This window comes from Odocoileus virginianus, chromosome 12, assembly GCF_023699985.2.
Source record: "Odocoileus virginianus isolate 20LAN1187 ecotype Illinois chromosome 12, Ovbor_1.2, whole genome shotgun sequence".
NCBI lineage: Eukaryota > Metazoa > Chordata > Mammalia > Artiodactyla > Cervidae > Odocoileus > Odocoileus virginianus.
In genome coordinates this window covers 9,800,816-9,822,272 of record NC_069685.1, presented here as the reverse complement: position 1 = coordinate 9,822,272, position 21,457 = coordinate 9,800,816, and the positions used below count along the sequence as shown (strand labels likewise).

Below are 21,457 nucleotides of genomic sequence, written 5' to 3'. Positions count from 1 at the left end.
CCATTTCTATGCCAAAATCTGTAGCAAGTTTGCTTTTTTAAGCTTTATGGTCCTATGTTTTCATCCTAAATTTTTTAAAAAAATTTTTATTATTTTTTTCCATTTATTTTTATTAGTTGGAGGCTAATTACTTTACAATATTGTAGTGATTTTTGCCATACATTGACATGAATCAGCCATGGATTTACATGTGTTCCCCATCCCGATCCCCCCTCCCACCTCCCTCCCCATCCCATCCCTCTGGGTCTTCCCAGTGCACCAGGCCCGAGCACTTGTCTCATGCATCCAACCTGGGCTGGTGATCTGTTTCACCCTAGATAATATACATGTTCGATGCTGATCTCTTGAAACATCCCACCCTCGCCTTCTCCCACAGAGTCTAAAAGTCTGTTCTGTACATCTGTGTCTGTCTCTTTTTCTGTTTTGCATATAGGGTTATCATTACCATCTTTCTAAATTCCATATATATGTGTTAGTATACTATATTGGTGTTTATCTTTCTGGCTTCCTTCACTCTGTATAATGGGCTCCAGTTTCATCCATCTCATTAGAACTGATTCAAGTGAATTCTTTTTAATAGCTGAGTAATAGTCCATGGTGTATATGTACCACAGCTTCCTTATCCATTCGTCTGCTGATGGACATCTAGGTTGCTTCCATGTCCTGGCTATTATAAACAGTGCTGCGATGAACATTGGGGTGCACGTGTCTCTTTCAGATCTGGTTTCCTCGGTGTGTATGCCCAGAATTTTTTTTTTAAATGGACAAGTGAATGGCATTAATTCCAAACACTGATAGGTATGAGGGGTTAAAAATAACAGGCTAGGTAAAAAGTTCATTAAAGGAAACAGCAAAAAGATAAGTGACTCTTCAGTCCTAATGCTGTCTTGATGATTAATAAATAGTGGCCTGACTGCAGATAGTTTTTCCAGATAACTTTTTCACACTTCATGGTACTTTCTTTTATTTTTGGGTATTTTTCATATTTTGAGCTTCCCAGTCGATTGACTGTGTATATGCCTTTCCCCTCTGTTTAATCATACTTGTCTGTGTTTTTCTTTTTTGTAGGAAGAAAAAAAGAAGTTTGACAAAGAGACTGAAAGGAACTATAGCCTAATTGATAAACATTTGAATTTATCAGCAAAAAAGAAAGACTCACATTTGCAAGAGGTATTGTTTTTATTTTTCTTTTAACTTGTTTGTAAAATTTAATAATCATTGCATGTCTCTTTTTAAATGAGCTTTTCTTTTGAAAATGTTTTATCTAGGTTTATTAGAGATGGAAAAAATGATTAGGTATCGCCATGAATTTAAAAAAAAAAAGCTCTTTTGGAATAAGACAAAATAAGACCTTATAGAGTGATGAATGCAGTGTGGGTTCAGAATATTAGAAGTTTTGGTTCTGAGTGTATTTTCCCAGGAGCAACCATTTTAACTAGCATAACTGAGGATAGATATATTATTTTCAGGAATAGATTGTTAATTAACTTTCAAGATGTGTTGTAAAAGTGAATTGAATAAGCTCCTATACCATTTGGCTTTTATGTGAAGGCAGCATTAATCTTACCTAATACTGAAGATTCAGGAGTTTTTCAGCTTCTTTGGAAAGAGAGCATCTGTTTTACTGTGTTAATAGACTTGTTTCTTTTGGAGGGAGCCGTATGTAAGGAGAAAGGAATTTATATCTTCTCTCTCGTTTTTCTCTTTCTGTTTTCTTTCTAAATTCCCTGCCACTTGTTTTTCCTCACTCACACCCTTGAATGGAAACTCAGTTGTTTACAATTTGGAACATTTGCTTTCCTTAAACATAATGCTATTTTCAATTGTAAAGATCTTGATTCATCCCACAGAAGTGTGACTTCTTCCCCGTGTATTTGTTTATTTTTAAACACATAAGGGATCCAGGCGTAATGTACCACTATAATATACACTTAGTGAAGTATCATCAAAATGACAGTGTTGTAGAGTAAACCTGGGTTGTGTTTAAATGTTACAGATTTAGTTGCAGACTCTGTGTGTATGTGTGCGGTTATTTTGGCATTAACCACATGGCGCATCTTCTTTTGTCTGTCTAACGTGATTGGCTGGTGTTTACGTGGTGTTTGATGGTCTGTAAAAGAGAAAGGCCCTTTTGTACCATCTAATCCTGAGTACAATACTACCCGAAGGCAGGGCTGCATTCTCTCCTTCCCCATATTGTGCAGAAAGCCCTGCAGTGTTAGATGTGCTCGGTCAGCTCCTCCCTCTCAGTTTTGGAGCGACAGCAGCCCAGGCTCTCTTTATGTCGGCAGTTTCCCACTTCCTGTTCTACCTGATCTCTGTTGCCAGGTATCCTGATGGGATTTCCATGCCCTGAGTCAATTTCCATCTCCATCTCACTCTCTAATTAGATATCATTCTGCCTGTTGCTAGGGCAGTCTGTAGCGTCATCCTTGGCCCTCTCTCTCTCAGCCCGTCTAGACCCTCAGCCTAGGTCTTCTTCGACTTTAGGATATTCTCAGAATGTGGCCAGTTCTCCTAGCCTGCAATCCTGTCACCCTGGCCCAAGTGCTGGGCGTTTCTCACACAGATGGCTACAGAAGCCTCCCTGCTTTTTACTCGGGGATCCCTACAGTTTATTTTCTTTTTCAAATTATTTTCATTCATTTATGCATGTGTGCACGCAGCTTTCCCATGGTGAGGACTGTAAAGAATCTGCCTCCAGTGCAGGAGACCCGGGTTGGATCCCTGGGTCTTGAAGATCCCCTGCAGAAGGGAATGGCTCCCCAGTCCAGTATTCTTGCCTGGGAAATCCCATGGACAGAGGAGCCTGGGTGGGCTACAGTCCTGGGGTCTCAAGGAGTCGGACATGACTGAGTGACTAACACTTTCACTCTTTTTTCCATGCGTACGTGCATGCCTGTCGCCCTGTGTCATGATGACACGGGGATCGAACCCATGTCCCCTGCACTGGGAACACGGACTCTCAGCCGCTGGACCGTGAGGGAAGTCCTCCTGCGGCTTTTTTCTGTATGGCAGCGGAGCTAGCCTTTGTGTTGTTCTTCTCCTCCAGATGCTCCGAGAGGCTCCCTTCAGAGGCCCCCAGTCCACGCCGCCTTCTCCCACCCCACAGGCGGCCCCATCCTGGCGTGGCTCCATGGCTGAGGGCCTTGGTGTTCCTCCTCTGCCAGATCCGCGTGACTCACTCCTGCAGATAGTCTTCCAGATGGTCTGCTCTCAGACTTCCCCTGGGTGGAGATGCTTGATCTTATTTAGGGTGCCTTCCTTACTCTGCCTTTTTTTTTTGCTCTTACAACCATTTGACTCGTTATATATTCAGAGGTGGGCTTTCCAGGTGGTGCAGTCATAAAGAATCCGCCTGGAAATGCAGGAGGCATAAGAGACAGGCTCGATCCCTCGGTCAGGACGGTCCCCTGGAGCAGGAAGTGGCGACCAGCTCCATTATCCTTGCCATGAAAACCCCATGGGCCGAGGAGCCTGGTGGGCTACAGTCCGTGGGGCTACAGGATTGGACACGACTGAGCACACGCAGTGTACAGTATACACTCGGTGGTTTCACGGCTTCTCTCCGTAGGATGTCTGCTCCTTGCAGGCAGCAGCATCGTTCTCTTCAGCACCCTGTCCACAGTGCCTAGAATAAGACCTGTCGGGGAGCAGGCACTAATAAATATTTATGGAATGAACAAGTGTGAAGATTATGAGCTAGACCTTCAACAATTTCATCATTTCCAAAGATAATTAAACATTAGGGTGCAAATTTGAAGAGACCCTCAAGATGAATCATTTTAGTTTTCACTCAAGTTATATATTCCTGGGTCTTCTCTGGTGGTCCATGGTTAAAAGACTCTATGCTCTCAATGCAGGGGGCATGGGTTCCATCCCTGGTTGGGTATCTAAGATCCCACATGCCAAGTGGCATGACCAAAAGATTAAAAAAAATTGCATTTTCTTTCCTGTCTTGATCTGTGTACTCTTTACAAATATACAGAACCCCACTTGACCGAGCTTTCTGTTGCAAGAGTGAATGCCTTAAGGATGGGGATGCTCCTTAAAGGAAAGAAGGTTAGATGTGGCTTTGGCCACTTCTGGCAGTGGCTAATGCATTGCTGATCTTCAGTAAATTGAGTTGAGGTGCTTGAGAGATTAATAAAGGTTGCTGAGAGTGGTACTGAACAAAGGTATATGTCCTTGTTATCAGCTATTCTTTCCTCTGGTTTCCAGTGAAAATCACAGGAGAAAATTGTGGCAGACAGCAGGCTGGCAATTTTGGTAATTCTATTAGGACCTTTACCTTTCACTCTGTATTGAACGGACACATTAGCTTCTGCCTCCATCACACCCCCAATTCCCAATATTAATATTTGTACTAGAACAGTAATCAGATATTTGAGAAAATTCTACGACTGCTGATATTTGAAGTATATTTTTGTTTCCCTATGGCAGCTAAAAATTAGCACCTGCCATCTGCCTCTACAGATTAAATTCACTAGTCAACCTCTGAGGACCTGCTCCCAGACTATATTCTGCTTTGTGCCCCCAATAAAACTTGACTCACAGCTCTCATGTTGTGCATTTTTTTTTTTCCAGTTGATGCTGAGTAGTCAAATAATTATATTTCCATAAGTATGGCCAGAGAAATAGATCCCTTGAAGATCTTTGTGTGAGTGATCTATTCCTGTATGCAAATTTACAGCAGGCATGGTCAGAAGTGAAATTGATAATCAATTTGAAGTTATATGTTTAAAAAAATGACTTTTGCTTGTATAAAGTATAGTCCAGTTGTGTATTTTTCAATGCCACCAAGCAGTGAACTCAGTTCTGGCACTACCTGGAAATAGCATCAGATCCTGCAGGCTAAGGGCTCAGTTCTACAAGATTGCCCTGCTAATGACTGGCAGATGCAAACTATTATATATAGAATGGATAAACAACAAGGCCCTATTCAGTATCCAGTAATAAACCATAATGGAAAAGAATTTATATGTATAGCCAAGTCACTTTGTTATACAGCAGAAGCTAACACATTGTAAATCAACTGTACGTCAATTAAAAAAGAAGACCAAAACAAAAACAAAATAGAAAAAAAAAAAGAAGACCGCCCCACTTCTAACACCAAGTCCTGGTGTGCTTCTGATTAACAAAGAAAAGGTTCCTGTGACCCCTTCCTTGGGTTTGGTTGATTTGCTAGGGCAACTCACAGAACTAGGAAACATTTACTTAAGTTTACCAGCTTATTATACAAGGTAATCTAGAGGAGTCAGATGAGCAGCCGAGATGAAGAGGTGCACGGGACTGGGTCCAGAAGGGTCCCAAGTGCAGAAACTTCTGACCCTGTGGAGCTGGGGTGTGTCACTCTTCAGGCAAGTGGATGAATTTACTCATGACCTGAAATAAATAGTCTGTCAGATATTTCTCCTGTAAAGATGGGTGTATTCAGGATCAGAAGAGAGAGGCTGTTTGGGGCCTTGCAGCCGTAGTGAGCCAAGGGCAAGTTCCCACAGGACCCGTGAAGGAGCCCCCCTTGATTGGGAGGGGCGGGGAGTTGGGAGGCTCTAGTTACAGAGGCCATGGCTTTTCTTGGGCTGAGTCCTGGCAGGAAAGAAGAGCCCTCTTCCCTCTCTCTCTCGGGGTCTGTTGTCCTCAGAAGCCACGAGTGCTCCAGGCTCTGTTTAGTTGAGTTTTCTGTTTACTGACTTTTTACATTACCAACCTGGAAGCTTACGAACCCTTGTTCAAGAGTTGTTACAGAGCTTAATCTGTAGTGCTTTCCCCTTCCTGAAGGCCAGTGGGTGGGGCCAAGGTTCTGACCTTCTAATCAGTGCAGCCTTGGGCCGCCCCTCGCCCCCCAAGTCACCTTATTAGCGCAAACAGCAGTGTTCTCACTCGGGGCTCCTTTCAAATGACAGCAGACACTTCCCTCAGGCAGGAAATTCCAAGGGTTTTAGGAGATTTGTGCCAGGACCCTGGGGCAAAGACCAAATACATTGCTTCTTACACCACTTATATAGTGATTGCCTTTTAGACGGAGTCGAGCTAAAGGACTGTGCTGCTGGGTGTAATCTGGATGTCTGTGATGGTGGTGTAAATGATGGGTTACCTACAATCCCAGGGATTCTGGTGATAAGGTCTCTCTCTGCCTGGCACGGCAGTTCTCAACACTCAGAACATCAGGAGGCTGTGAATGGAAGCTGAGCAGCAATGCAGAAGCGCGGCCAGGGGAGAGAGTCCACTCAAAAAGGAAAACGGCCTTGGTAAATCCGATCCAGGTGAAATTTTCTTGAAAGGCATTTCCCATTAAGAATAACATGAAAGATTCACCCTTAAATTCCCCATAGCTCTGTTTTAGTAAATACTTAACACACTTGGCATTGTTTTTCCTGGGAGTTGTGCTTGTTAACTGCTGGTGGCTGAGCTCAATCTCTGGTCATTAAAGGCATTAAAAAAAAAAAAACCATGATTTCTATGAGTATTAGGGAGAAAATTTGGCTTAATAAGAAACATTTTGACTTAGTTATGTTGACTAGACAAATAGTCGCGATCTGAAAGTAGAGTTCTTTTTTTGGTGGAAATTATGAGAATTTCCAGCAAGGAGAGAGCATCTCAGAGTGACCCCGAGAGACTGCTCTGAGGAGGCGGGGAAAGGAGTCAGGATATATAGAAGTTTGTAGCAAGGTGGGAGCGGCAGTTAATTAAGGGAAGCCAGATATCTCAAGGAATTTACCATTCTTATATATAGGTAAGAATGTTCAGTTTTTGTTCAGTTGCTAAGCTGTATCCAACTTTTTGCAACCCCATGGAATGCAGTAACCCAGGCTTCCCTGTCCTTCACCATCTCCCAGAGCTTGTTCAAACTCATGTCCATTGAGTTGGTGATGCTATCAAACCATCTCGTCCTCTGTCACCCCCTTCTCCTCCCGCCTTCGATCTTTCCTAGCATCAGGGTCGTTTCTAATGAATCTGCTTTTCACATCGGGCGGCCAAACTATTGGGAGTTTCAGCTTCAGCAGCAATCCTTCCGATGAATATTCAGGGTTGATTTCCTTTAGGATTGATCTCCTAGCAGTCCAAGGGACTCTCAAGAACCTTCTCTATCACTAGAGATCACATGGATCACAGGCTTGTCTTCTATGTATGGGAAGATGCAAGCATCTGCATTCATTGAATTCATTCCTTTCATGTACATCTCAGCTATCTGGGGCCAAATCCTGCTTCCTGATTGTTCACATCCTTAGTGTTTGCTGTGTGTGTGTGTTACTCACTCAGTTGTGTCCAACTCTTTGCGACTCCATGAACTGTAGCCCGCGAAGCTCCTCTATCCGTGGAATTCTCCAGGTGAGGATACTGGAGTGGGATGCCGTTCCCTTCTCCAGGGGATGTTTACCATTAGAGGTGGAGAATGTGGCGGATGGCTGCCTCCTGTGCTTTCTTGGCATCCCCCCAAGCTCCTCAGCACACTTACCTGATGGCTGGTGCATAGCTGGTATTGTTTTCCTGGGCTCAGAGATTTACATTTGAAAGGCTCATGTTTACACATACAGCAGAAAATATTTCATTTCACAGTAAGAAGCATTTATTATATTTAAACATTAATTAAAAAATGATATGATGCCAAAAAATTATTACCTGTTGCCTTTTTTCCCCCAAACTTAAATTTTTGTTGTGGTAAAATACAGCAGGTGAGGTGAAAGTCGTTCAGTCGTGTCTGACTCTTTGTGACCCCATGGACTGTACAGTCCGTGGAATACTCCAGGCCAGAGGGTAGCCTTTCCCTTGTCCAGGGGATCTTCCCAACCCAGGGGTCGAACCTGGGTCTCCTGCATTGCAGGCGATTCTTTACCAGCTGAGCCACAGGGGAAGCCCAAAATATAGCAAGATACGATTTTAACTATGTTCAAGGATACAGTGTGTTCAGTGTCAGCAAATACAGTCATGTGGTTGTGCAGCCACCCCAGGTTCCAACTCCGAAAGGCTTAGACACTGAAACTCTGTACTTCCTGTTAAACTCTCCCCAGCCCTCTTCCCTCCAGCTCCTAACCATCATTCTACTTCCTGTCTCTGTGAATTTCACTCTTCCAGGTACCTCATGGAAGAGGAATCACGTGGCACCTCTCCTTTTGTGATTGGCTCATTTCATTTAGCATTGTTGACTAAAATAAATGTATTATGTTGTGAGTTGAGAGTTGTGAGAAAGTTTTATTTGGGGCAAAATGAGGACTATACCTGGGAGATAGCATTTCCGATAGCTCTAAGAAACTGCTCCAAAGTGGTGGAGGGAAGGTCAGTATGTGTGTGATTTTGTTGAAGGGGGCGTGCGTGCATTGAAGCATGTATTTTTTTTTTGTGGAAGGTTTCTGGTAGTTTTGTGAGGATGACTGCTAGTCACAAGGAGCGGACATCTCCGTGAAGGATTTTAGTGCTTTTCTAGATAGGAAGAGATATAAGAATTGGGCTCTATATAAGAATCAGTATAAGAATATGTATATAAGAATATATAAGAATCAATATAAGAATCAGCTCCTGAAAATATATAGCTATCTGAAGACCTGTCCTTCCAGTTTTTCCCAGAGCACAGAGTGCTTCATTTCTGCTCTCCACCCTGAACTCCTTTTCAGGGGGTTTTGAGGGTCAGCGGCTATAGCAGCTCATGATTTAGTCCTTGTAGAGGAACACGGCAAGTGCCAGTATGTAGTTGACATCTTAATGTCCTCAGGCTTCATCCGTGTTGAGACAGGTGCCAGAATTTCCTTCCAGTCTGAGGCTGAATAATATTCCATTATTTGTGTAGACCAGATTTTGATGATCCCTTCATCTGTCGGTGGGCACTTTGGTTATTTCTGCCATTTAGCTGCTGTCAGTGTGGGTGAGCAAGTGTCTGTTTTGAGTCCCTGCTTGCAGTTCTTGTGAGTGTATACCCCGAAATGGAATTGTTAAGATCATATGGTCATTCTATTTTTAATTTTTTTTTTAGAGAACTGCCATACTGTTTTCCATAGCAGCTGAATCATTTGTGTTCACGTCAGCAGTGTACAAAGTTCCAGTTTCTCTACATCTTCACCAGTTCTTTTTGTTTTCTGTTTTATTCTGGGGGTAGGTTTGTTTTTGTTTGTTTTGTTTTTGGTAAGTGTGAGGTGCTACCTTGTGGTTTTAATTTGTATTTCCCTGATGGTGAGTGATATTGAGCATCTTTCCATGTGTTTAGATGTGGCCTCTTTGGAGAAATGTCCAGGTGAAAGCCACATGATGCCTTATAGGAACCGTTCTGAGGGCCAGGGTTTTCCCTACCATTCCTCTGTGGAGCCATCTCCTCCCAGTGCCTTTCTAGTTAGACAAGAGAACCTTTGTTTGGAATAGTCTCCTGGCCATCTGCTGCCTGCTCGCTTCCAAGGGATGGGCATGTTGAGGGCTTAGGAGCGTGACTACCTGCAGATGGGCGCCAAGCCCAGCCTTGTCTGGGAGCCAAGTTCTTGCAGTGGGGCTGTTGCCACTTCTTCACCTGCTGTTTTCACTCAGGAGTGCTGTGGCGACTGGAATCTGTTCAGTCCGCCTTCCCAGGCCACTCCATTCTTAGGTGGTTCGTTAATGGAAACACTGTTTGTGCAGTTCGGAGTCTGTGTATGGTTCCAACTCGCGTGTCAGTTGTGGTTGGGGTAGGTTTCTTGTTAAGAGCAAGACTGCGTGATGTTTGGTCCTTAGGGGTCAGCCTCATCACAGAGATGAGCAGGGGTTGGCAAACTACTTCTGCAGACAGTCAGATACTAAGTATTTTACAGTTTTGAAGACCACGAGGTCCCCTCTTGGGACAACTCAGTCCAGCCGTCGTAGCAGGGCAGCCTACATAGAAGATACGTGATGGAGTGGTCACGTCTGTGTCCAGCACAACCTCATTTAGGAGAACAGGCAGCTGGCCATCTTTGGCCCACAGATGGGAGCTTTGCAGACCTCAGATAAAGAGTTTCACATTGCACCATCTCTAATCTGACCGCCTCCTTTGTTTTAACACAGGCAGATATCCAAGTGGAACAGAACCGGCAACACTTTTATGAACTGTCTCTTGAATATGTGTGTAAGCTTCAGGAAATCCAAGAAAGGAAGAAGTTTGAGTTTGTGGAACCCGTAAGTATAAACAGCAGGTTTCTCTGTGAGTAGAACGTTGTGATAGAGAATAGGAATCTGTTTCTTTCAAGGTCTCAGTTATGCTTGCTACAGGCCGTGATGCATAAACATGACACAAGATGTCGTAAATTGTACGCAGTGCACCCAGGTCGCTGTGGTCTAAATCCCACCACTGAGTAGCGGTCCTCAGCCTTCTTTGCACAGCAGTGTGGAGTGAGTGTTGTCCCTGTTGCTACGTGGCCTCAGGGACTCTGCAGTCCGGTGCAGCTTCTTCCATCCCAGTTGTAACTCCACTCTTAACAAGAATTCCCATGAAATTATTGGAATGTGAGTGAGCGTGGGGGTGTTTATGGGATAATCTTTATTCTACTTAAGTCTGTTTATAAAGCAAGTGCATCCATCCAAACCTTGGTACTTCCAACAATGACTGGTAATTCTACTACAATTCACAATGCTTAGGCAATAGCTCAGTTGGTAACGAATCTGCCTGCAGTGCAGAAGACCCCAGTTCAGTTCCTGGGTCAGGAAGAGACCCTGGAGAAGGGATCGGCTACCCACTCAGTGTTCTTGGGCTCCCCGTGTGGCTCAGCTGGTAAAGAATCCGCCTGCAATGCGGGAGACCTGGGTTCAAAACCTGGGTTGGGAAGATCTGATCCCCTGGAGAAGGGAAAGGCTACCCACTCCAGTATTCTGGCTTGGAGAATTCCATGGACTGTATAGTCCATGGGGTCACAAAGAATCAGATACGACTGAGTGACTTTCACTTTCACGTAACCTAAATTAAGAGCCAGTATGCAGAACATTTGAAACTACTTTGTCAGTTACTCTGACATTCTTTACACTTACTTTAGAAACACGTGATTTTCATTGGTGCTTATGTAGGTGTACTCTGAGAGCTTCACTTATTTTTATGTTAATATATCTATGAATATATGTATCTTCTGAATCAAAACAAAAGATATTTCATACTGTGGGTTTTAGCAAAAAAACACAGATATACACTGAGATCCATGATTCTCAAGAGTCACTTTAATTTCAATATAGGCTATAGTGCATGTGATTAAAAAAAAAACTACTGAGGTATAATTCACATGCCATAGAGTTTATCTATTGTATGTATGATATTCAGAAACAAACTGAAAAACCAAGTAATTGTTAATGAAAAATTAGCATTGGTGGAAGTGATGGTCCAGTGGAGGAATGGAATTACCCTAAGTTAAACCGAGAACACCTCCTTCAAGCTTTCTTTTTATGAGAAATCATAACAGCCTTTTTTTTTTGTGAACATTTACAGTGCTCTGTCGTCGTTTAGGTCATTTTCTGTGATCATGCATGGATTCCACACAGCACTCTATTAAGGAGATATTTTAATTATGCCACTTAGGGGATGTAGACATTGAAATAGAGAAATGTCAGTAGTTGGCCCCGGTGGGGAATTGACCTCTGCCAGCCACTGAACGTCAGGGTCCCAAATTCCTCAGCACTACACAATGTGACATTCTGAAGACAGTGGATTCCAGCATTTCCTGAACTCTCACCTGAGGTCATTCTCACTGTAGATTTGCTCACATGTGGAGCAGAGGCGGCTGCCCTCTGGTCGAGAGGCTGGGGGAGTTTGTAGGAAGCTCGGGGTTTGATTACTGCCCTCCCTCTGCCTCTCTGCCTCAGTCACGGAGCATCTTTGTCAACGAAAGCGAGGGTGCCCCACACTGGGTGCCCTTTGAAAGTGCTTTTAACTCTGATCTGTATTTCACTTTCCTTTTGGGTTCTGTCGGCCTGTAGTGATGAGGTTTCATTTTAAATGAATGTAGGGATTCTCTTGATTAAAAAGGGCAAATGGGGGCTTCTCTGGTGGCTCAGCGCTCAAGAATGCACCTGCTAATGCAGGAGACCCGGGTTCGATCCCTGGTCTGGGAAGATCCTGCACGCCGTGGAGCAGTGAAGCCCGCGGGCCACAACTGTTGAGCCTCTGCTCCAGAGCCCGGGGTCCACGACGACTGAGCCCACGTGCTGCTGCTGAAGCCCGCGCACTCAGCCTGTGCCCGGGACGAGAGAAGCCCGCACCCCACAGCCAGAGAGCCGTCCACACTCATCGCAACCAGAGATGCCCCCGCAGCCACGAAGAACCAGTGTGGCCACAAATAAATTTTTTTTTTTTTTAAGAAAAAGGACAAATGGGTGATGGAGAATTCCATTTCTTCTTTATAGCATACTATAATGGCTCTGCTATTGAGGGGAAAATAGCAGATCCTTCATTCTTTTTTAAATAGGGAGCAATTAATGAATAAAATGCAGTTAGATTTAGTTGAATTCTAGTGACTTCCTTTGAATTATTTTACATTAATAGAATCATAATGGGATGTGGGGAAACATGTGGCTGTTTTATTTTTTTCCCTGAGGGTTTTGTGTGTGTGCGTGCTAATGTTGCCTTTTCTGCTTTGTTTCAGATGCTGTCATTTTTTCAGGGAATGTTTACTTTCTATCATCAGGGCCATGAACTTGCCAAAGACTTCAATCACTACAAAATGGAACTGCAGATCAACATTCAGAATGTAAGGAAATGAAAGTTCTCTCTTTTTAAAAAAAGACGTTTGAGAAGTAGTTTTGATTTCTTTGGTGTATGTAAAGCCTTAAGAGCAGGCTGATGTGTTGGTACCTGGAAACTGAGGCTACGCTGCCACCTTCCGGTCAGTTCTCAGTATAGCAGCTGCTTGCCAACTCATGGAGGCTCAGGACACTGCCCCCTGGCGGCTGCTTTTTTTTAAAAGACGAATTCATTTTCTATAATTTATTTTTCTTATTTTCCAAAAAGTCATGATGTTGTTACAATAAAATTTCACATAATTTGCTTAATTTTCCCCAAATTTTCTTGAGATATATTTGACACACAACACTGTGTAAGCAGAACAGCTTGACAACTTACTAACTGTAAGATGATTTCCACTTTAGTTAACATCAGTCACCTCCTGTAGTTAAATTTTTTTCCCCTTGTGACGATAACATTGAATGCCTTCTCTCTTAGCAACTTTGAAACATGTCATATGGTGATGTGACCTAGTCATTCTACACTTTGTAAGATGGTTCTAAGCATAACTTTTGTTGTGTAATTCTAAGTTTGATCTGTATGAGAGACAAAACAGCCTTTCAGTTTCGATTTAAGGCATTTCAATTGTAATCTAAATTTCTTCTCTTCCTTGTATGACTTATTTGACTTTTATTCCCACATAGGCTCACAGTTCCAGTGGAATTTCTTTCCCGTCTTTTGTGCATATTCACTAATATATTGGTGTTCATTGAATATTGGTCCTTTATTGTTCTCGTGGAAGACGTATACTTTCTGTTAAGTCTTGAATAGAGACTTTTAAAGAACCTAATCTGTTAAACAGGCTTCCCAGGTGGCACCAGTGGTAAGGAGCCTGACTGCCAGTGCAGGAGACTTAAGAGACTTGGGCTTGATCCCTGGGTTAGGAAGATCCCCCGGAGGAGGGCACGACAACCCACTCCAGTATTCTTGCCTGGAGAATCTCATGGACAGAGGAGTCCGGTGGGCTACAGTTCACAGGGTTGCAGAGTTGGACACGATTCAAACGACTTAGCACAGCACAGCGTAATCTTTTAAACAGTATAACGTGTGATTTTGATCAGAAGTTGGTAGATGTTTTTCATTTCAAAACTTTAGTTGATTTTGGGAGTTGGAAGTCTCCTCCTTGAAAAGCTGTTCAAGTTATGTTTAGTATAATTTCAAACATGGTTGAGAATATAGTGAGTGAGTTTTGGGACAAACTCCTAGCTCATCCTGGAAGACATACCAGGAGAAAGATAGGAATCTCTGTACCGTTTGCTACCTGACCTTCAACTTCTTAGGATCTTAGAAATTGAGAATGAGGGGTTTTTGTGTAGATCTTGTTTCTAAGTTATTTTGGTATAGTTTCCTACAGTTGGGAATACAGATAATGAAACCTCTCATGTTTTGTAATTCATGTGTCAGTTTGATTTTAAGATTGTTACATTCTGCTGAGTCATATGAAGTAAAGTCGATTCCTCCCTTCACCCCCCCCTCCCGCCTCGCCCCAATATCAGTGACATAACACAGTTTAAAAATATGTCACAGTGTCTATGTGTGGGTTAGTCCTAACTTCAAAGCTGTCTCTGTCCGTAGAACATTTAGTCTAATGACTCTGTGATGTATTGGAAGACTTCTGCAGACAGCGGAACACAGTGTTGTAAAAGCCGTGTTCCAGAGTTAGTTTAGAAGATGAGGTTATTATCTTGATATTTTTCTTGGGCGGGGGGTTTGTTTTTCCTCCACCACCTGACTGTGTAACTTGTCTGTAGCTCACCTGTCAAGGGCAGGGCCGGTCTGGACGAGAACCTTCAGGCAGAACCAACCCATACTTTGTGTAAATTGAGGAGGCAGGACCCCTTATTCAAGAATGAAGAACGTGAAGGCAGGCACGGGAGAGCAGGAAGTCCCGCGCACAGCCGTCTGCATGTGGGCCGGGGACCGCTCAGGCTACGTGCCTGCGGAACTGCTGGCCCGCCGGGTCCGGGCGACGTGCGGGGACACGTCAGCGTCTCCTGGGGACTCCGGGGGACCGTCCCTGCGTGGCCCGCTGACGTGGACCCCCGGGGCCCGGGGGCTCACCTTGTTGCCGTGGAGGCACTAAGCAATGTCTTGCGACCCACGGACTACCTTACATACACCAGGAGAGTTTGAGAGAGGCAGGATTGCAGTGGGAAGGAACAATACTCGGACGTGAACTCTTGTAAGCAAAACCTGAAGACAGGCTGCCGCTTGAAATGTTCACCTGGCTTATAGCCTTAGTCTGCTTAGAACTTAGCGCACATGGTTGGTAAGCTTAATTTCCCACAAAGAGATGGGCAGAGGAGAAGTCGCTGAGAAGCCTTTCCCGTGTCCCGGAGCGTCAGGCTCATCCTCAGTAAGCTGCCGAGTGGTCCCCGTGCCCGTGAGTCCTCCCCCGCCTTCTGTGCGGGCTCCTTCAGCCGCTCTGCCTCCGCCTCACCTACGCGTGGAGACGGCCGGCCCGGAGCCTCTGCGCTTGTGCTTCTGGCTCACTCGTTCCCCTTCAGCAGGCCCAGCGCCCCGGACACGCATGCCGGTCTGTCCATCTCACCTGCGGTGCCTCAGGAAGGTACCGTGTCCTTGGCCGTTTGTCCCATCCCCCGATGAGGCCAGCCTGAAGGGGACGTGTTGGCTGTTTAAGACCACATGACACCTTATCTTCGACAAAGGAGGCGAGGATATACAATGGAAAGAAGACAACCTCTTTAACAAGTGGTGCTGGGAAAACTGGTCAACCACTTGTAAAAGAATGAAACTAGAACACTTTCTAACACCATACACAAAAATAAACTCAAAATGGATTAAAGATCTAAATGTAAGACCAGAAACTATCAAACTCCTAGAGGAGAACATAGGCGAAACACTCTCCGACATAAATCACAGCAGGATCCTCTATGAACCACCTCCCACAATATTGGAAATAAAAGCAAAAATAAACAAATGGGACGTAATGAAACTTAAAAGCTTTTGCACAACTAAGGAAGCTATAAGCAAGGTGAAAAGACAGCCCTCAGATTGGGAGAAAATAATAGCAAACGAAGCAACAGACAAAGGATTAATCTCAAAAATATACAAGCAACTCCTGCAGCTCAATTCTAGAAACATAAATGACCCAATCAAAAAATGGGCCAAAGAACTAAGCAGACATTTCTCCAAGGAAGACATACAGATGATTAACAAACACATGAAAAGATGCTCAACATCACTCATTATCAGAGAAATGCAAATCAAAACCACAATGAGGTACCATTATACGCCAGTCAGGATGGCTGCTATCCAAAAGTCTACAAGCAATAAATGCTGGAGAGGGTGTGGAGAAAAGGGAACCCTCTTACACTGTTGGTGGGAATGCACACTAGTACAGCCACTATGGAGAACAGTGCGGAGATTCCTTAAAAAACTGGAAATAGAACTGCCATATGACCCAGCAATCCCACTTCTGGGCATACACACCAAGGAAACCAGATCTGAAAGAGACATGTGCACCCCAGTGTTCATCGCAGCACTGTTTATAATAGCCAGAACATGGAAGCAACCTAGATGCCCATCAGCAGACGAATGGATGAGGAAGCTGTGGTACATATACACCATGGACTATTACTCAGCCATTAAAAAGAATTCATTTGAATCAGTTCTAATGAGATGGATGAAACTGGAGCCCATTATACAGAGTGAAGTAAGCCAGAAAGATAAACACCAATACAGTATACTAATGCATATATATGGAATTTAAAAAGATGGTAACGATAACCCTATATGCAAAACAGAAAAAGAGACACAGATGTACAGAACAGACTTTTAGACTCTGTGGGAGAAGGCAAGGGTGGGATGTTCAGAGAGAACAGCATTGAAACAAGTATACTATCAAGTGTGAAACAGATCGCCAGTCCAGGTTGGCTGCATGAGACAAGTGCTCAGGGCTGGTGCACTGGGAAGACCCAGAGGGATGGGATGGGCAGGGAGGCGGGAGGTGGGGATTGGGATGGGGAACACATGTAAATCCATGGCTGATTCATGTCAATGTATGGCAAAAACCACTACAATATTTTAAAGTAATTAGTAAAGTAAATTGTAAAGTAATTCTTCCCGACCCAGGGATTGAACCTGAGTTTCCTATATCTCCTGCATTGGCAGGCGAATTCTTTACCACTAGTGCCATCTGGCTGTCTGCCTATTAATCTTTATTTCTGGGTAAAACTTGCTGTGAACAGTGTTTTCTCTCCCCTCCTCTGAGCTAAGCCTGATCTGCCAGTTTTATAAATATTCTGATATATTTGAATTCCTGCTTAGACTGGATCCTCTTCCCCCCAGTGTAGTAATATATTTATTATGAGACTTAAGACTTATCGGTTTGGAAATGTGTTTTTTTTTTTTTTTTAAACCAAAGCATGTAAGGAAAGGAAATACAGCAATTGGTGTTTTATAAGTATTAGAGATACTAGACTATCTCATAGGTTATTATGAGGATTAAAGCACTGTAAACTGATTTCAAAGTCTGGTGTGCTGTGGTTCAGTGGGCCGCAGAGAGTTGGAAATGACTCGGAACTGAACAACCAAAATCACAGTGTAAACCCTCTCATGTGACCTAGTAACAGTTACAGTCTAACATTATTATTATTTGATGATCTCTTCCTATACACCTGGAATTTAGAACCAGAAATTGCTAGATTCTAGTCACTATTCTGATATTGTTGTTTAGTTGCTAATTTGTGTCCAGCTCTTTTAAAACCCCATGGACTGTAGCCCACCTGGCTCCTCTGTCCATGGGATTTCCCAGGCTAGAGTATCGGAGTGGGGTGCCACTTCCTTCTCCAGGGGATCTTCCTGACCCAGGAGTTGAACCCACCTCTCCGGCATTGGCAGGTGGGTTCTTTCCCATTGAACCTTCAGGGAAGCCCAGCCATTCTATTATTTGGGCTCCGATTTTTAAAAATGTAATTTTTGCCCTCATTAATAATTTACCTAAAATGGTACATTGAAAATATAGCTAAACTTTCCCTTCCAGGTGCAGAGTCACAAGCCTCTGAGGCAGGAGGGCAGTGAGGGGGGGAGGATACAGAGGCAGAATGCAGAGGGAGGGGGCTAGAAGATTGAGAAGATTGGTTACATCAGGTGGATATGTTTGTTGAGCAAATAAGTAAATGTATTGGGAATAATGAGAGCCAGGTTTCTTATTGTCTGAAAAGAAATGTGCCGAGATGGAAAGGGCGCTTCCCAGTAGTAAAGAATCTGCCTGCCAATGCAGGAGATGCCAGAGACGTGAGTTCGATTCCTGGGTCAGGAAGATCCCCTGGAGTAGGACTTGACAACCCACTCCAATATTCTTGCCTGCAGAATCCCCATGGACAGAGGAGCCTGGCGGGCTACAGTCCATGGGGTCACAGAGTTGGATGTGACTGAGCATAGCACACAGGAAAATGAAACAGGAGTCAGCTAGAAGGGGCCCCTGCCGGTCAGATCTAGGACAGTTTGAGCACTAACTTAAGTAATGAGAGTTTTGGATGTAACTCGTTAGGTTAATAGCAGTGTGTGTGTGCTAGCATTTGTATATATATAGCATGCAATATATGTGTGCCTGTGTATAAATATGAGACACACAGAGTTGGGAAGAAGCGAGAGATGGGGAGAATTTCTGTAAAGTGACAAAGGAGGTGACTAAAATTAGGGTATAATTAGCTTTAAGATGTGGACAGAAAGTCCCAGAGCATAAGAAATGGGAAGGCAAGAGATGGCCATCAGCAAATGAGTCCCACCCTCTCTGCAGCCCCGTACGTTTTTAGAGTACATAAATGAATTAAAAACAACCTCTCAGCTTCTGTTTAAAATAAGCCTCTGTGGTTAAGTTTCCCCTTTACAATCTTCATTTATAAGACTTTCTGTCCCCCTCTAAAAATGGACCATTCTATCATTTTTTTGCATTTAGAACCCTTGGTAACCCCTTTCATTGTCGGGAGGAGAGAGGAGGAATTTCAATAATAATTTTTCATCTCAGCTCCTCCACAGTTTCACATCAGCAGTTTTTCGGTATTAATACAATTATTTTTGAGTGCAGATGAAAGAAATGTCCGGAAACTTGGTGGTGCTGACTCGTCAGGTTTGCCTGGGTGATTTTGTCACTTCACCTTCCATGTCCGTTTGCAGTCTAGCCATTTGACAGAGATATTGACATCCCGTCTCCAGGGCTTCAGAAATGTGATTTGTCTCTTTAGATATCAAAGACATTATTCGTAGGTGAGATTCCACCCCCCCCTTCTTTATTCTGTGAAGAAATGTCATTTTCAAGTGCAATTACCACGGCCTGGGAAAAATGACACTGAGTTTTAGTAGTTTGCAAAGTAGAATTAAGTTTTTCAGATTCTGAATACTTAAGATATATTGCTGGTAATGAGTCAGATTGATTGTTGCAAAGAAAAGACTTCCTTTTATGGACTATATATATATTTTTAAACCTAAGATTTAATAATATGGTGAGACATGCAGGCATGAATTCTTATGTTGAATAATGGAATTATTCTTGGTGTTAGAAATCTTCAAAATAAATAACCTCTAGTTACCTTTGTTTCTATATGTCTATTAACTTCTTAACCACTAATTTGTTTCTTTGCACAATAATTTCAACAAAGAAGAGACAATGGAAAGAATGGACGTGTTTTGAGAAATTGGTAGAAAAATGCTGCAAATTTAATTATAGCTATCCAGAGACTTGAAAATGTACTTAAAATGACTTAAAAATGAACTTAAAATTTATATGTGTTTTTTAAATCCATTTCAGACACGGAATCGTTTTGAAGGAACAAGGTCAGAAGTGGAAGAACTTATGAACAAGATCAGACAGAATCCCAAGGACCACAAACGAGCAAGTCAGTTCACAGCGGAAGGCTACCTGTATGTACAGGAAAAAAGTAAGAGACTCTCCCGCGGGGGTGAATAACTCATTAAAAATTATTTAAAAACTCTCACTGTAATTACTCTCTGATATTTTGGGAGTAATTTTTCCTACCACTTTCTTTGCTGTCTGAAGGTGTAGGTTGCAGTTTTGGGGGGGGAAGACACATTCCTGCTTTAGGGAAAGGATGGTGAGATTAGGAACTCTCTGAGCACCCTGCTTTCTAGCCACAACCCACCGATTCTCTGTCACACTTTGTTAAAATTTGCTTGCAAGGAAGGAATGACTTGGTAACATCTGAAAGTGAGGTGGGTATTAGCTTTTCCCTCTTTTTTTCTCATCCTCGTCTTTAACACCAACACCCAGCCACCCACATGCTCATATACACCTGCACCCCCTCCCCAGAGCCTGTTCTTCCATGTTGAAGTCAAGAAGTGCGTATGTCTCTCCTGCTTTCACATCAGTTCTTGGATACTTGTCTGAGATCATTTTTTGTCCTTGTTAAAATTGTCAGGGCAATTGCATATGACTACGAAAAAAAATTCCTAGACGACCTGCTAACGTGTCTCACTGAATTTTCAGCATTGTTTTTGTCTCAGTGAATGTGCAGTGTGTAGAGTATCCTGATTTTGAAATTAAAGCACCCCACCATGCTTTCAGGCTTTTGACAGTTTGGTCTTGCTTTAATGATGAGGCTGTTGCAGTTTACCTCTTCAACTGTGCAGCCTGATGGCTGGTTAGCAGAAGCAGTAGTGGGCTTCCCGGGTGGCGCTAGTGGTAAAGAATCCTCCTGCCAGTGCAGGAGACGGGAGAGACTAGGCTTCGATTCTTGGATCAGGAAGATCCCCTGGAGGAGGGCATGGCAGCCCACTCCAGGGTCCTTCCTGGGATAATCTGATGGTCAGCAGAGCCTGGCGGGCTACAGCGCGTGGGGTTGAAAAGTCAGACATGACTCGGGGACCGAGCATGCAGACGCAGAAGGGGTGGTATGTGAGAGGGTTCCTGTATTTCCTGTTTCTCTCCCCTCCACCCTTGACTGCAGTTAGGGTGCTTTAAAGTTTTCATTTCATTTGCCAAGTGGGACTCTTGCAACCAGTTTTCTCAAACTGACCGGTTTTGTAGCAGAGAGACTCATGGAACAGCCACGTGATCCGGGTGATCATGTTACATGCAGTGGGCAGAGTGGCGCTTCTTTTTCCATTTGCCCTTCTTTACTGTGGGCTTAGTCTTCATGCCTCATCAAGGACGGTTACTGGCATGGCAGAACTGTAAATTTGTCTAATTTTTTTTTAGTCTCCCCCCCCTCCCCCAGCCAAAAAAAGAAACTGAGAGGCAATTTATTTTTACAAATTTTGGTTGAATGGCAAAATCATGTCATTTCTAAAGGTGCTATTAAGAAAAACAGCTATTGAACTGTGTATAGAGTGAATATTTCATTAAAAAATTTTTTTACTGTAGTACAGTTGATTTATAATGTATTAATTTCTGCTTTACAGCAAAGTGAGTCAGTTATACATATATTTGTTTTCTTTTTCATATTCTTTTCCATTGTGATTTACCACATCACATTGAATATAGTTCCTTGTGCTATACAATGAATGGGACCTTGTTTATCCATTCTGTATATTCAGTTCAGTCGCTCAGTCGTGTCCGACTCTTTGCGACCCCATGAATTTCAGCACACCAGGTCTCCCTGTCCATCACCAACTCCTGGAGTTTACTCAAATTCATGTCCATTGAGTCGGTGATGCCATCCAGCCATCTCATTCTCTGTCGTCCCCTTCTCCTCCTGCCCCCAGTCCCTCCCAGCATCAGGGTCTTTTCCAGTGAGTCAGCTCTTTGCATGAGGTGGCCAAAGTATTGGAGTTTCAGCC

At 43.5% G+C, this 21,457-nt stretch overlaps 1 protein-coding gene across 5 annotated transcripts in view; it reads left to right on the top strand.

Annotated features, from left to right (window-relative positions):
* The window catches only part of ARHGAP10 (Rho GTPase activating protein 10), a 410,479-nt gene that overhangs the window by 183,337 nt on the left and 205,685 nt on the right, over positions 1–21,457 (top strand). For all 5 annotated transcript variants that reach the window (XM_070474785.1, XM_070474782.1, XM_070474784.1 and 2 more), the window contains 4 exons: positions 1,069–1,170; positions 10,003–10,113; positions 12,561–12,665; positions 19,470–19,599. In XM_070474785.1, the coding sequence (XP_070330886.1) occupies positions 1,069–1,170; positions 10,003–10,113; positions 12,561–12,665; positions 19,470–19,599 (448 nt within the window). The remainder of the gene's footprint in view (positions 1–1,068; positions 1,171–10,002; positions 10,114–12,560; positions 12,666–19,469; positions 19,600–21,457) is intronic.